The sequence below is a fragment of the Tribolium castaneum genome, chromosome 1 (genome assembly GCF_031307605.1).
Source record: "Tribolium castaneum strain GA2 chromosome 1, icTriCast1.1, whole genome shotgun sequence".
Classification (NCBI taxonomy): Eukaryota; Metazoa; Arthropoda; class Insecta; order Coleoptera; family Tenebrionidae; genus Tribolium; species Tribolium castaneum.
Genome location: NC_087394.1, coordinates 2,162,493 through 2,175,413, shown reverse-complemented (window position 1 = coordinate 2,175,413; position 12,921 = coordinate 2,162,493). Strand labels below are relative to the sequence as shown.

Sequence of the window (12,921 nt, the reverse complement as noted above, 5' to 3'; positions counted from 1 at the left end):
CGTGTCTTTTTGTTTTCCCTTTCTGCCATAAATATCCCGTAATTTTGTAACTGATGTATAGGCAACCAAACATACAACAAATGTGTAAACGTACAAAAATTATATAAAAGTCTTGATTATCACTTATTAGTAATTTATGACCCCCTGGAAATTTATCTTTATTACGAGTAAATCGTCCAAAAACTAGAAAAACCAAAATTCCGTCATGGAACTTGTAGAGGGTCAAAATTTTGTGAATAAATGATAGGAGTGAATTAGATGATGCGACGATTGGTGTAAAGTTGATTACGGGACGACGAAGGGGTAAAAGTTAATTAATTCGTCTAATTAAGCAGATTATTTTTTTTATTCCTGTGAAAAAATCCCGAATCTCGCCGCACGTGCCGCCACTGTCGTCTTTTTCCAATATGGCGCGCGGTGCAGTGACGTGTTTGATTATTTTTGTTGTAATTTGTGGTTTTCTGAATGTAAAAGGACAAAAAGACATTATATTGTTAAATGAAGACAACTGGACGGACATGCTGAAAGATGAGTGGATGGTGGAATTGTAAGAAAAACGTTTTTTCTAATCAAAACAACTCGCTGTCATGTCAGATGATTTGAAGCGAAACCGATTGAAAAAAACCACGGAAAAATTGCTCTTTTCGCATGGTTTCGCACATTATTTAACGAAAACACGCAACTAGCGCGTATTTCCGGCCGAAATTTGCGATAAAAAACGCAAAACGCGGGCGTGGGCTCTCGCCAAACCCATGCCGGTTTTTTACCGTAATTGGATAATTGGCGATAAATTTATCGATTTCGGTGCAAAGTTTAGGAGAAAAAGTGATTCGTGGTTCGTAGGGCAAGGGTTCCAAACCCGTGCCGGTGACTCAGATTGTTGACAGAACGTCACAAGGCAGTGGCGTAACAAACAAAAAACGAACACAATTTTTGCTAGGGAGTTTTGTTTTAGACGCACGCACACCTGCGTGCTTAATTGGTATCTTGTCAACTCTAGAAATATGTAAAAAATTCAAAAGTATTATAAAAGCTATTATTTTTCTGTCAGTTGTCAAAAATCTGTCAGTTTGCCAGCCATCTTTGATAAATAAACAATTCAGTAATTACTTGGAAAAAATATTCTTGCCGATCAAAATAAAGTATCTTCTACTTTAATAATTTCTGTTAATTTCTTTCCTCCGTAATCTTTCGTTTAGAACTATTTTTAAATATTTCCTTCCTTCTAAAATGAAACTTTAAACATTTGTGAGATACTTAATATTCAAATTTTTTCAGTATTGCTGATTTTAACATTAACTGTAAAATAAGAAAATTATGTATCATTCTATTCTTCAAAGTTAAAGCATTCAAAATACATCTGTATTCATCTGCTTTTGATTAAATTAGCAATTATTTACATTAATTTCACTTTGCTCATTGGAACAAAATTTGGCTTCATAACTTTAAGACTTTAAATCAGATAGCGGAAATGTTAATTTTTTTTCAAAATTTTTTAATGTAACCATCTTGGAAATTGGAATCAGCTTTTTTAAATACACTTAGAACAAATGAAGTAACTTTAGCTAGAAGTGGCACAGGATCTCGAAAACATTAATTAGGTTTTTCTTTTATCATCAATGTATTTTTACGTAAAATTTTAAATAAAGAAACAGTAAAAAATCCAAATTTTAGATTTAATAAAATAATACAATTTTAAAATACAGGGTGTCTCAAAATTGTAGAGAATTCCTTTACTAGTCTAAATATAGACTGATTCAAAAGTTACGCACAAAATTTATATTTTTGTTATGAATCATTTTTCAAAAAAATCTTCGAACAGGTTTATTTTATTTTACTAAATGCTACATTTTGACACTATAGTGACATTTGTGAAGTCATTCGTTTTTATGACGTCATTTATAATTTTTTAATGCCAACTAAGTAACAAAAATTAAAAAAAATTAAAAATAAGAAAAAGTTAATGGAAGTATTATTCAAAGAGCTTTATCTTTTTGTTCTTATTTTATTTTATACGAAATAATTGTTTTAGTGTCATATTATGTGTTTTTATGCCAATAATAAAAATATATACAAATAGCAATTGCCGCTTATAATAAGTCAAGGACGAAAATGTAAAGCTCTTTATATTATGTACTTAATTACCGAAATTTTTTTTATTTCTTTTCTTATTACCAGAAATATAAAGACAGTAGACAAAAATGTCGATTGTCTTTAAAAAAATGGCGTCACAGCTTAAAAATGAATGACGTCATAAATGTCATTATGATGCCAAAATGTAACATTAAAAAAATAAAATCGATCAGTTTGAGCATTTTTTCAAAAAACAACCAATAACAAACATATGTTTTTTTGTGCGTTATAGTCTATAGAAAAAAATATAGATTTGGAACTTCCCCACAAAAATACATATAAGTTCATATTAGTTTTTTTTAAACGCAGGCTAAAATTTACAGTGTTTTCTCGTAACATTAGCTTTATTGTGGAGTAAAAAAATTAAATTTTTGTTATTTTTCCTAAAAATGAAACGGCAAATTTACAAAAATTTAATATTTTTTTATTCCAAAATAAAACAAATTTTTTGAAAAAAAACTTTTACTCGAAACTTGCTAATTTTACTTTCTTTCTATTATAACTTTGTGTATTTTTTTTTTCAAGTTATATTCATGCGTCGTCCATTCCAATAATAAATTATAAAAACAAACTACAAATGCAGATGAATTTTTTTTCAAACAGTTTACGATATAATTTTTCCATTGAGAATTAAATGCTCTATCTGCCTGTATTTTTTGTTTGAATTCGTTGTTTTGCAAACTATATACAGGAAATCATTGCGACACTCGCTCTCGGCTCGTACTCCAATTGTTTGTGTCATTTGTTTTTAAAAAAATTATAGTTACGCACCATGGTGTCCCGCTTGCAAGGGCCTCCAGGACACCTGGCGACAATTTGCCTCATGGGGGCTGGATATGGGGATCAAAGTAGGTCAGGTGGACGTCACGTCATCCCCCGGCCTCAGTGGCCGGTTTATGGTGACGGCCTTGCCCACCATATTTCAGTACGTGGTCACTTTTCCAGTTTGAAATTTTTAACAATTTTCTTATCAGTGTCCTCAACGGCGAATTTCGACAATACAAAGGCTCCCGAGATAAGGAGTCGTTCATGTCTTTCGTAGTGGAAAAAAAGTGGCAGCAAGTCGAACCTGTGCCTTATTGGAAATCGCCCAACTCTATACAAATGTCGATCGTTTCCACATTTTTCAAACTATCGCAAACTTTGCGGCTCATCCACACGAAGTTAATGGATGATTTTGGGTTGCCCACCTGGGGGTCGTATTTGATTTTTGCCATAGCTACCATCATCATGGGGGCGTTGCTGGGGCTGGTGTTGGTTTGTTTGATCGATTTGATTTATCCTCCGAAGCAGACGGTGGTCGTGAGCAAAGAGAAGAAGAAAGCGAAAGAATCTGATGATGAATTGGTGCGTTTGAAGGAGTTTTGGGAATTGTTCCGACAGTTGATTGTTACAGGGGGATGAAGATATCAAGGATGATTTGCTGGATGATGCCGAAGGGTCGGATAAAGACAAGAACAAAAGCAGTCCAAGCAGTCCAAACGCCAAGAAACGTAAACCAAGGAGAGCGGATTAAGCGAGAAAGGGGGCAAAATTTGAGACTATTTCCAGTGACTGTTTGGGAGGTGACTAACAATAAAAGGAAACGAATCAATGATTCCGACAAGATATTTAAATTTTCTATTATTATTAATATTATTGTAGATTTTTTCAATAAACTTGTGATGTTATTTTTAACAAACTTTTTATTTTTTATTTATTCCTTTTATGTCCCGTTTCCGGAACATTTTTTTAATATTGGTTTGATAGTTTTCCTGACGGATTTTTTCGAAAAACCTACTTTAGAAATTTTTCAACTTTTAATATAGCCAGAGCTTTAAAATTTTCAACTAAATTATTTTTAAAAAGGTCATTTTGAACACTTTTTACAGAGAATTTAATGATTCCGACAAGATATTTAAATTTTCTATTATTATTAATATTATTGTAGATTTTTTCAATAAACTTGTGATGTTATTTTTAACAAACTTTTTATTTTTTATTTATTCCTTTTATGTCCCGTTTCCGGAACATTTTTTTAATATTGATTTGATAGTTTTCCTGACGGATTTTTTCGAAAAACCTACTTTAGAAATTTTTCAACTTTTAATATAGCCAGAGCTTTAAAATTTTCAACTAAATTATCTTCAAAATGGCATTTTGAACACTTTTTACAGAGAATTTAATGATTCCGACAAGATACTTAAATTTTCTACTATTATTAATATTATTGTAGATTTTTTCAATAAACTTGTGATGTTACTTTTAACAAACTTTTTATTTTTTATTTATTCCTTTTATGTCCCGTTTCTGGAATATTTTTTTAATATTGGTTTGATAGTTTTCCTGACGGATTTTTTCGATAAACCTACTTTAGAAATTTTTCAACTTTTAATATAGCCAGAGCTTTAAAATTTTCAACTAAATTATTTTTAAAAAGGTCATTTTGAACACTTTTTACGGAGAATTTAATGATTCCGACAAGATATTTAAATTTTCTATTATTATTAATATTATTGTAGATTTTTTCAATAAACTTGTGATGTTATTTTTAACAAACTTTTTATTTTTTCCTTTTATGTCCCGTTTCCGGAACATTTTTTTAATATTGGTTTGATAGTTTTCCTGACGGATTTTTTCGAAAAACCTACTTTAGAAATTTTTCAACTTTTAATATAGCCAGAGCTTTAAAATTTTCAACTAAATTATTTTTAAAAAGGTCATTTTGAACACTTTTTACAGAGAATTTAATGATTCCGACAAGATATTTAAATTTTCTATTATTATTAATATTATTGTAGATTTTTTCAATAAACTTGTGATGTTATTTTTAACAAACTTTTTATTTTTTATTTATTCCTTTTATGTCCCGTTTCCGGAACATTTTTTTAATATTGGTTTGATAGTTTTCCTGACGGATTTTTTCGAAAAACCTACTTTAGAAATTTTTCAACTTTTAATATAGCCAGAGCTTTAAAATTTTCAACTAAATTATTTTTAAAAAGGCCATTTTGAACACTTTTTACAGAGAATTTAATGATTCCGACAAGATAATTAAATTTTCTATTATTATTAATATTATTGTAGATTTTTTCAATAAACTTGTGATGTTATTTTTAACAAACTTTTTATTTTTTCCTTTTATGTCCCGTTTCCGGAACATTTTTTTAATATTGGTTTGATAGTTTTCCTGACGGATTTTTTCGAAAAACCTACTTTAGAAATTTTTCAACTTTTAATATAGCCAGAGCTTTAAAATTTTCAACTAAATTATTTTTAAAAAGGTCATTTTGAACACTTTTTACAGAGAATTTAATGATTCCGACAAGATATTTAAATTTTCTATTATTATTAATATTATTGTAGATTTTTTCAATAAACTTGTGATGTTATTTTTAACAAACTTTTTATTTTTTATTTATTCCTTTTATGTCCCGTTTCCGGAACATTTTTTTAATATTGGTTTGATAGTTTTCCTGACGGATTTTTTCGAAAAACCTACTTTAGAAATTTTTCAACTTTTAATATAGCCAGAGCTTTAAAATTTTCAACTAAATTATTTTTAAAAAGGCCATTTTGAACACTTTTTACAGAGAATTTAATGATTCCGACAAGATAATTAAATTTTCTATTATTATTAATATTATTGTAGATTTTTTCAATAAACTTGTGATGTTACTTTTAACAAACTTTTTATTTTTTATTTATTCCTTTTATGTCCCGTTTCCGGAATATTTTTTTAATATTGGTTTGATAGTTTTCCTGACGGATTTTTTCGATAAACCTACTTTAGAAATTTTTCAACTTTTAATATAGCCAGAGCTTTAAAATTTTCAACTAAATTATTTTTAAAAAGGTCATTTTGAACACTTTTTACGGAGAATTTAATGATTCCGACAAGATATTTAAATTTTCTATTATTATTAATATTATTGTAGATTTTTTCAATAAACTTGTGATGTTATTTTTAACAAACTTTTTATTTTTTCCTTTTATGTCTCGTTTCCGGAACATTTTTTTAATATTGGTTTGATAGTTTTCCTGACGGATTTTTTCGAAAAACCTACTTTAGAAATTTTTCAACTTTTAATATAGCCAGAGCTTTAAAATTTTCAACTAAATTATCTTCAAAATGGCATTTTGAACACTTTTTACAGAGAATTTAATGATTCCGACAAGATAATTAAATTTTCTATTATTATTAATATTATTGTAGATTTTTTCAATAAACTTGTGATGTTATTTTTAACAAACTTTTTATTTTTTATTTATTCCTTTTATGTCCCGTTTCCGGAATATTTTTTTAATATTGGTTTGATAGTTTTCCTGACGGATTTTTTCGATAAACCTACTTTAGAAATTTTTCAACTTTTAATATAGCCAGAGCTTTAAAATTTTCAACTAAATTATTTTTAAAAAGGCCATTTTGAACACTTTTTACAGAGAATTTAATGATTCCGACAAGATAATTAAATTTTCTATTATTATTAATATTATTGTAGATTTTTTCAATAAACTTGTGATGTTATTTTTAACAAACTTTTTATTTTTTCCTTTTATGTCCCGTTTCCGGAACATTTTTTTAATATTGGTTTGATAGTTTTCCTGACGGATTTTTTCGAAAAACCTACTTTAGAAATTTTTCAACTTTTAATATAGCCAGAGCTTTAAAATTTTCAACTAAATTATTTTTAAAAAGGCCATTTTGAACACTTTTTACAGAGAATTTAATGATTCCGACAAGATAATTAAATTTTCTATTATTATTAATATTATTGTAGATTTTTTCAATAAACTTGTGATGTTATTTTTAACAAACTTTTTATTTTTTATTTATTCCTTTTATGTCCCGTTTCCGGAACATTTTTTTAATATTGGTTTGATAGTTTTCCTGACGGATTTTTTCGAAAAACCTACTTTAGAAATTTTTCAACTTTTAATATAGCCAGAGCTTTAAAATTTTCAACTAAATTATGTTTAAAATGGCATTTTGAACACTTTTTACAGAGAATCTAATGATTCCGACAAGATATTTAAATTTTCTATTATTATTAATATTATTGTAGATTTTTTCAATAAACTTGTGATGTTATTTTTAACAAACTTTTAATTTTTTATTTATTCCTTTTATGTCCCGTTTCCGGAACATTTTTTTAATATTGGTTTGATAGTTTTCCTGACGGATTTTTTCGAAAAACCTACTTTGGAAATTTTTCAACTTTTAATATAGCCAGAGCTTTAAAATTTTCAACTAAATTATCTTCAAAATGGCATTTTGAACACTTTTTACAGAGAATTTAATGATTCCGACAAGATATTTAAATTTTATATTATTATTAATATGATTGTAGATTTTTTCAATAAACTTGTGATGTTATTTTTAATAAACTTTTTATTTTTTATTTATACCTTTTATATCCCGTTTCCGAAACATTTTTTTTAATATTGGTTTGATAGTTTTTCTGACGGATTTTTTCGAAAAACCTACTTTAGAAATTTTTCAACTTTTAATATAGCCAGAGCTTTAAAATTTTCAACTAAATTATTTTTAAAAAGGGCATTTTGAACACTTTTTACAGAGAATTTAATGATTCCGACAAAATATTTAAATTTTCTATTATTATTAATATGATTGTAGATTTTTTCAATAAACTTGTGATGTTATTTTTAACAAACTTTTTATTTTTTATTTATACCTTTTATATCCCGTTTCCGAAACATTTTTTTTAATATTGGTTTGATAGTTTTTCTGACGGATTTTTTCGAAAAACCAGTTGAAACACATTTTTTTGATTCTTTTAGGACCTACTTTAGAAATTTTTCAACTTTTAATATAGCGAGAGCTTTAAAATCTTTTTAACACTTTTTACAGAGAATCTAAGAATGTTTCGTATTTTTGAAAAGCTCGTTCTCTTTATTTGATTTGTCTTTTTGTGTAATACGTTATTTTTAAATATTGAAAAAATATATTTCGCATTTTCTTTATAGTAGGCCATGAAAAAATTTTGGATTTTCAATGAAGCTATGAAAAATGTATTATCCAACAAGTATTTATGATTTAATGATTTTTTAAATACTAATTAATTCAAAAACAGCATAATAAATTGTCATAGCCAACTATGATTCTCATTTAAAATAATGCAACTTTATATTACAGCTAAACGAATGATTAAAAAAAATCGCTGATAACATTATTAAATTCTCTGTAAAAAAGTGCTTGTATAATGTCTTTGTTTCAAATGTGCATATTTTATAATAAGAAAGATGTGAATTTTTAAATATTTCACTAAAATATCATCTTTTGTTTATAAGTCGAAAACAAAAGACGATAGCGGGAAGTGGTTTTTACCAAAATTATTTTCTCAAAATACGGACCTGAGAATGTATCATCGTTTTTCCCTATCCCTCTTAGTTTCAGACAACCAAGATATTTTTCTGGTTTTGAATTTACCGCGAAATCGTGAATATTGTGAAGGTAGGCGTTGAACAACTGACCAGTTAAATGCTGTACAAACTTTTACACCTATGTATAAATAATAATAATTAAATAAAAACCAAAACCTGTAGGTTTATGCATAAAGCTAAATTGGACATTATTGCGTTCTAAGTGTTTTGTAATTTGGTAGAAGATAATGCGTTTGTTGACACAAATTCAAGTTAAAATGCTGGTCCACTGTAATTTTTCGTTGCTATCTTCACGTCATTTTGAAACGTCAAGTGAGTAATCAACAAACTGCTTAATTAATTTTTTTGTGCCCCTAATTAAGACGTTACATTTAGATAAATAAAATTTGTGGTGCAATGGCCAATATTGACGAAAGCAGACTGCGCCAGTGGCTCTCAAAGGTAAAATTCTCACACAAAGAAATTCCTTTTTATTTCCCAAAATTGCAGTACCACAACCCCGACGTAACATTTCGGGACGTCCTGAACGCAGTGAACCACTACCAGGGGCTCCTCCCCTTCCACGAATACTACAGTAAGTCGTAAAAACAACGTAACCCCAAATTAATTATCACAGCTTTCACCGATGGCTCCACCATGGAGTTGGTCAATTTGACGGGCACCATCCCCGTCATCTACAAAGGCAACACTTACAACATTCCCATTTGCATCTGGCTGATGGACACGCACCCCAAAAACGCCCCCATTTGCTACGTCAAACCCACAGCAGACATGTCCATCAAACCGTCAATGTTTGTGGACCAGAATGGTAAAATATACCTGCCGTACCTCCACGACTGGAAGACCCATGATGGGACGTCGGACCTTCTGGGGCTCATTCAAGTCATGATTGTGACCTTCGGGGACCAGCCCCCCGTTTTTGCACGGCCGAAAGACACAGACATGCCCTATCCCTCCAACTGTGAGTGAATTAATTTATAAAAAAAAATCAAAAATTAAATAAGCTATTATTTTTTTTATCTCTCGTAAATTCTGGATGTTTTAAAAAATGTTAAAGAATATTTTGAGCTTTTTTTTAAATAAAATTAATTATATAAAAATTGTGAAAAAATTTACAGGCATAGGGAAAAATTGCAAACATGCTGAATTCAGTCGCAATTATTTTTTGAGAAATAGTAAAAATACACTTATTGTAGACTCATCCTGTAGGTATATTTTTTACAGACTCACCTTGAATAAAGAATACTATTATTTTTATTGCCCCAATAAATCTACTATTATTATTATTACAAATTGAAATAAAAAAAAATTAGAAAAAAAAAAAGAAAATAGAAAGTTAACGCTAACGACACAAGGCCTTTATGTTTCTATCTGAGACTTAGTTTAAAGTGGTGTATTTTTGTTTTTTATTTTTTTTTCTAGGGAATATGAATTTTCTTAGATGTTCTAGCATTTTTTTTCTTTAAACTTACGAGAGTTAAAAGATATTTTCTGGCAACTCTGCCATAAGTCGTAATTATTGTGAATTAAGATTTGTGTCTTTTTTTATAACTCAACCGACATTTTTTGCCTTTTTTATAACAATAAAAACATAAAATTAATATTTTTTGAACGCCGTACTTCGTGCAAGTAAGATAATAACTCTGTCATAAGTAGTAATTATTGTGAATTAAGGTTATTGTCTTTTATAGCTCAACCGACATTTTTTTGTTTTTTTTTATATTAATAAAAACATAAAATTAATATTTTTGAACGCCGTACTTCGTGCAAGTAAGACAATAACTCTGTCATAAGTAGTAATTATTGTGAATTAAGGTTAGTGTCTTTTTATAGCTCAACCGACATTTTTTATTTTTTTTTATATCAATAAAAACATAAAATTAATATTTTTGAACGCCGTACTTCGTGCAAGTAAGACAATAACTCTGTCATAAGTAGTAATTATTGTGAATTAAGGTTAGTGTCTTTTTATAGCTCAACCGACATTTTTTATTTTTTTTTTATATCAATAAAAACATAAAATTAATATTTTTGAACGCCGTACTTCGTGCAAGTAAGACAATAACTCTGTCATAAGTAGTAATTATTGTGAATTAAGGTTATTGTCTTTTTATAGCTCAACCGACATTTTTTTGTTTTTTTTATATTAATAAAAACATAAAATTAATATTTTTGAACGCCGTACTTCGTGCAAGTAAGACAATAACTCTGTCATAAGTAGTAATTATTGTGAATTAAGGTTAGTGTCTTTTTATAGCTCAACCGACATTTTTTATTTTTTTTTATATCAATAAAAACATAAAATTAATATTTTTGAACGCCGTACTTCGTGCAAGTAAGACAATAACTCTGTCATAAGTAGTAATTATTGTGAATTAAGGTTAGTGTCTTTTTATAGCTCAACCGACATTTTTTATTTTTTTTTTATATCAATAAAAACATAAAATTAATATTTTTGAACGCCGTACTTCGTGCAAGTAAGACAATAACTCTGTCATAAGTAGTAATTATTGTGAATTAAGGTTATTGTCTTTTTATAGCTCAACCGACATTTTTTTGTTTTTTTTATATTAATAAAAACATAAAATTAATATTTTTGAACGCCGTACTTCGTGCAAGTAAGACAATAACTCTGTCATAAGTAGTAATTATTGTGAATTAAGGTTAGTGTCTTTTTATAGCTCAACCGACATTTTTTATTTTTTTTTATATCAATAAAAACATAAAATTAATATTTTTGAACGCCGTACTTCGTGCAAGTAAGACAATAACTCTGTCATAAGTAGTAATTATTGTGAATTAAGGTTATTGTCTTTTTATAGCTCAACCGACATTTTTTGTTTTTTTTTATATCAATAAAAACATAAAATTAATATTTTTGAACGCCGTACTTCGTGCAAGTAAGACAATAACTCTGTCATAAGTAGTAATTATTGTGAATTAAGGTTATTGTCTTTTTATAGCTCAACCGACATTTTTTGTTTTTTTTTATATCAATAAAAACATAAAATTAATATTTTTGAACGCCGTACTTCGTGCAAGTAAGACAATAACTCTGTCATAAGTAGTAATTATTGTGAATTAAGGTTATTGTCTTTTTATAGCTCAACCGACATTTTTTGTTTTTTTTATATCAATAAAAACATAAAATTAATATTTTTTGAACGCCGTACTTCGTATGGGCATTATTGACACACAAAATGTTAAATAATTATACATTTTAATTAAACCATAAAAGCCAGTAGTATCTATGCATAAATTTTTCATAAAAATATGATTTTGTCATTTATAGTAATAAAAACACAAACTAAATTTATTTGAATGTCGTACTTCGTGCAAGTTAATTAACCAAAATTGTAAAAAAAAGGCTTTGCTTTAGACTTAATTTGGTGATTTTTAGCAACCAATTGTTACCAACTTAAATTTCTTTGCAGCGTTTATGCCAGGAGGGGGTTACATGCCCCCATACCCCCCTACATCATACCCCCCAACCTCCGGTTTTGGGGGCTACCCCCCTTACCCCCAGTCGAGTAATTTACCATACCCTAGCTATAATCCGTATCCGACCCCATATCCACCCTACACGGGGGGTGGATACCCTGGGCCTTCGCCCGCTGTTGGGGGCACAGGGACCATAAAAGACGAACACATTAGAGAGTCTTTATTGACCGCAATTGAGGAGAAATTAATGAGACGGATGAAAGAATTGTTTCAACAAAATCAAGCCGAGCTTGAGACCCTACAAAGGACACAAGAGGAGCTCAAGCAAGGAAAAATGAAATTAAACACGATTTTGAGTAGGCTTGAGAAGGAGAAAGTGAGTTTGGTTATGCAATTTTTGTTTTTTATTTTTATTTATTTTTAGAGCGATTTGGATAAAAATATAACTTTGTTGAAAGACAAGGAACAAGAGTTGGATAAAGCGATCGAAAGGTTGAGTAATGAGGAGGAGATTGATGTTGATGATGCTGTGACGACTACAGCGCCGCTGTATAAACAGTGAGTTTTTGGAACCAACAAAGTGGCCTGTGACACAGTTGACAGGCACAGGCCACTTTGATCGTTTAATTATTTTTCTGATTTTTAGGTTATTGAATGCGTTTGCTGAAGAAGCTGCTCTAGAGGATGCAATTTATTACATGGGGGAAGCCCTCAGATGTGGTGTTATTGACTTGGATGTGTTTCTCAGACAAGTGAGGACTCTGTCCAGGAAGCAGTTTATGTTGAGGGCTTTGATGCAAAAATGCCGCCAAAAAGCCGGACTTGCTGTTTAAATTTAGTCAGTTTTTATTATAATATAGTGTTATGCAGTGAATTATGTTATCTTATAATCATTAATACTTATGAAATATATATTTAATTACCAAAAGGGTAGTTTTCTTAAATATTTATTTATTGTTGTCT

At 28.8% G+C, this 12,921-nt stretch overlaps 2 protein-coding genes across 2 annotated transcripts; both read left to right on the top strand.

Annotated features, from left to right (window-relative positions):
- The first annotated feature begins 385 nt into the window (after window positions 1–385).
- LOC103312503 (thioredoxin-related transmembrane protein 1) lies at window positions 386–3,814 on the top strand. The gene is made up of 4 exons (XM_008193279.3): window positions 386–547; window positions 2,897–3,058; window positions 3,108–3,480; window positions 3,530–3,814. Exons 1-4 carry the CDS (start codon window positions 408–410, stop codon window positions 3,647–3,649), a joined length of 795 nt encoding a protein of 264 aa, XP_008191501.1. The 5' UTR covers window positions 386–407; the 3' UTR covers window positions 3,650–3,814.
- A 4,990-nt stretch (window positions 3,815–8,804) lies between these two features.
- Window positions 8,805–12,886, top strand: TSG101 (Tumor susceptibility gene 101). The gene is made up of 6 exons (XM_967612.5): window positions 8,805–8,958; window positions 9,007–9,091; window positions 9,134–9,478; window positions 11,952–12,334; window positions 12,383–12,516; window positions 12,605–12,886. The coding sequence occupies exons 1-6, from the start codon at window positions 8,914–8,916 to the stop codon at window positions 12,789–12,791; spliced, it is 1,179 nt and encodes a 392-aa protein (XP_972705.1). The 5' UTR covers window positions 8,805–8,913; the 3' UTR covers window positions 12,792–12,886.
- Window positions 12,887–12,921: the final 35 nt, after the last annotated feature.

Excerpts from the sequence above, each read along its gene's own strand:
- LOC103312503 (XM_008193279.3), top strand. The coding sequence starts at position 408 with ATGGCGCGCGGTGCAGTGACGTGTTTGATTATTTTTGTTGTAATTTGT. Across the intron at positions 548-2,896 it reads GATGAGTGGATGGTGGAATT|TTACGCACCATGGTGTCCCG; the intron begins GTAAGAAAAACG and ends AAAAAATTATAG. Across the intron at positions 3,059-3,107 it reads GCCTTGCCCACCATATTTCA|TGTCCTCAACGGCGAATTTC; the intron begins GTACGTGGTCAC and ends TTTTCTTATCAG.
- TSG101 (XM_967612.5), top strand. The coding sequence starts at position 8,914 with ATGGCCAATATTGACGAAAGCAGACTGCGCCAGTGGCTCTCAAAG. Across the intron at positions 9,092-9,133 it reads CCCCTTCCACGAATACTACA|CTTTCACCGATGGCTCCACC; the intron begins GTAAGTCGTAAA and ends TAATTATCACAG. Across the intron at positions 12,517-12,604 it reads ACAGCGCCGCTGTATAAACA|GTTATTGAATGCGTTTGCTG; the intron begins GTGAGTTTTTGG and ends TCTGATTTTTAG.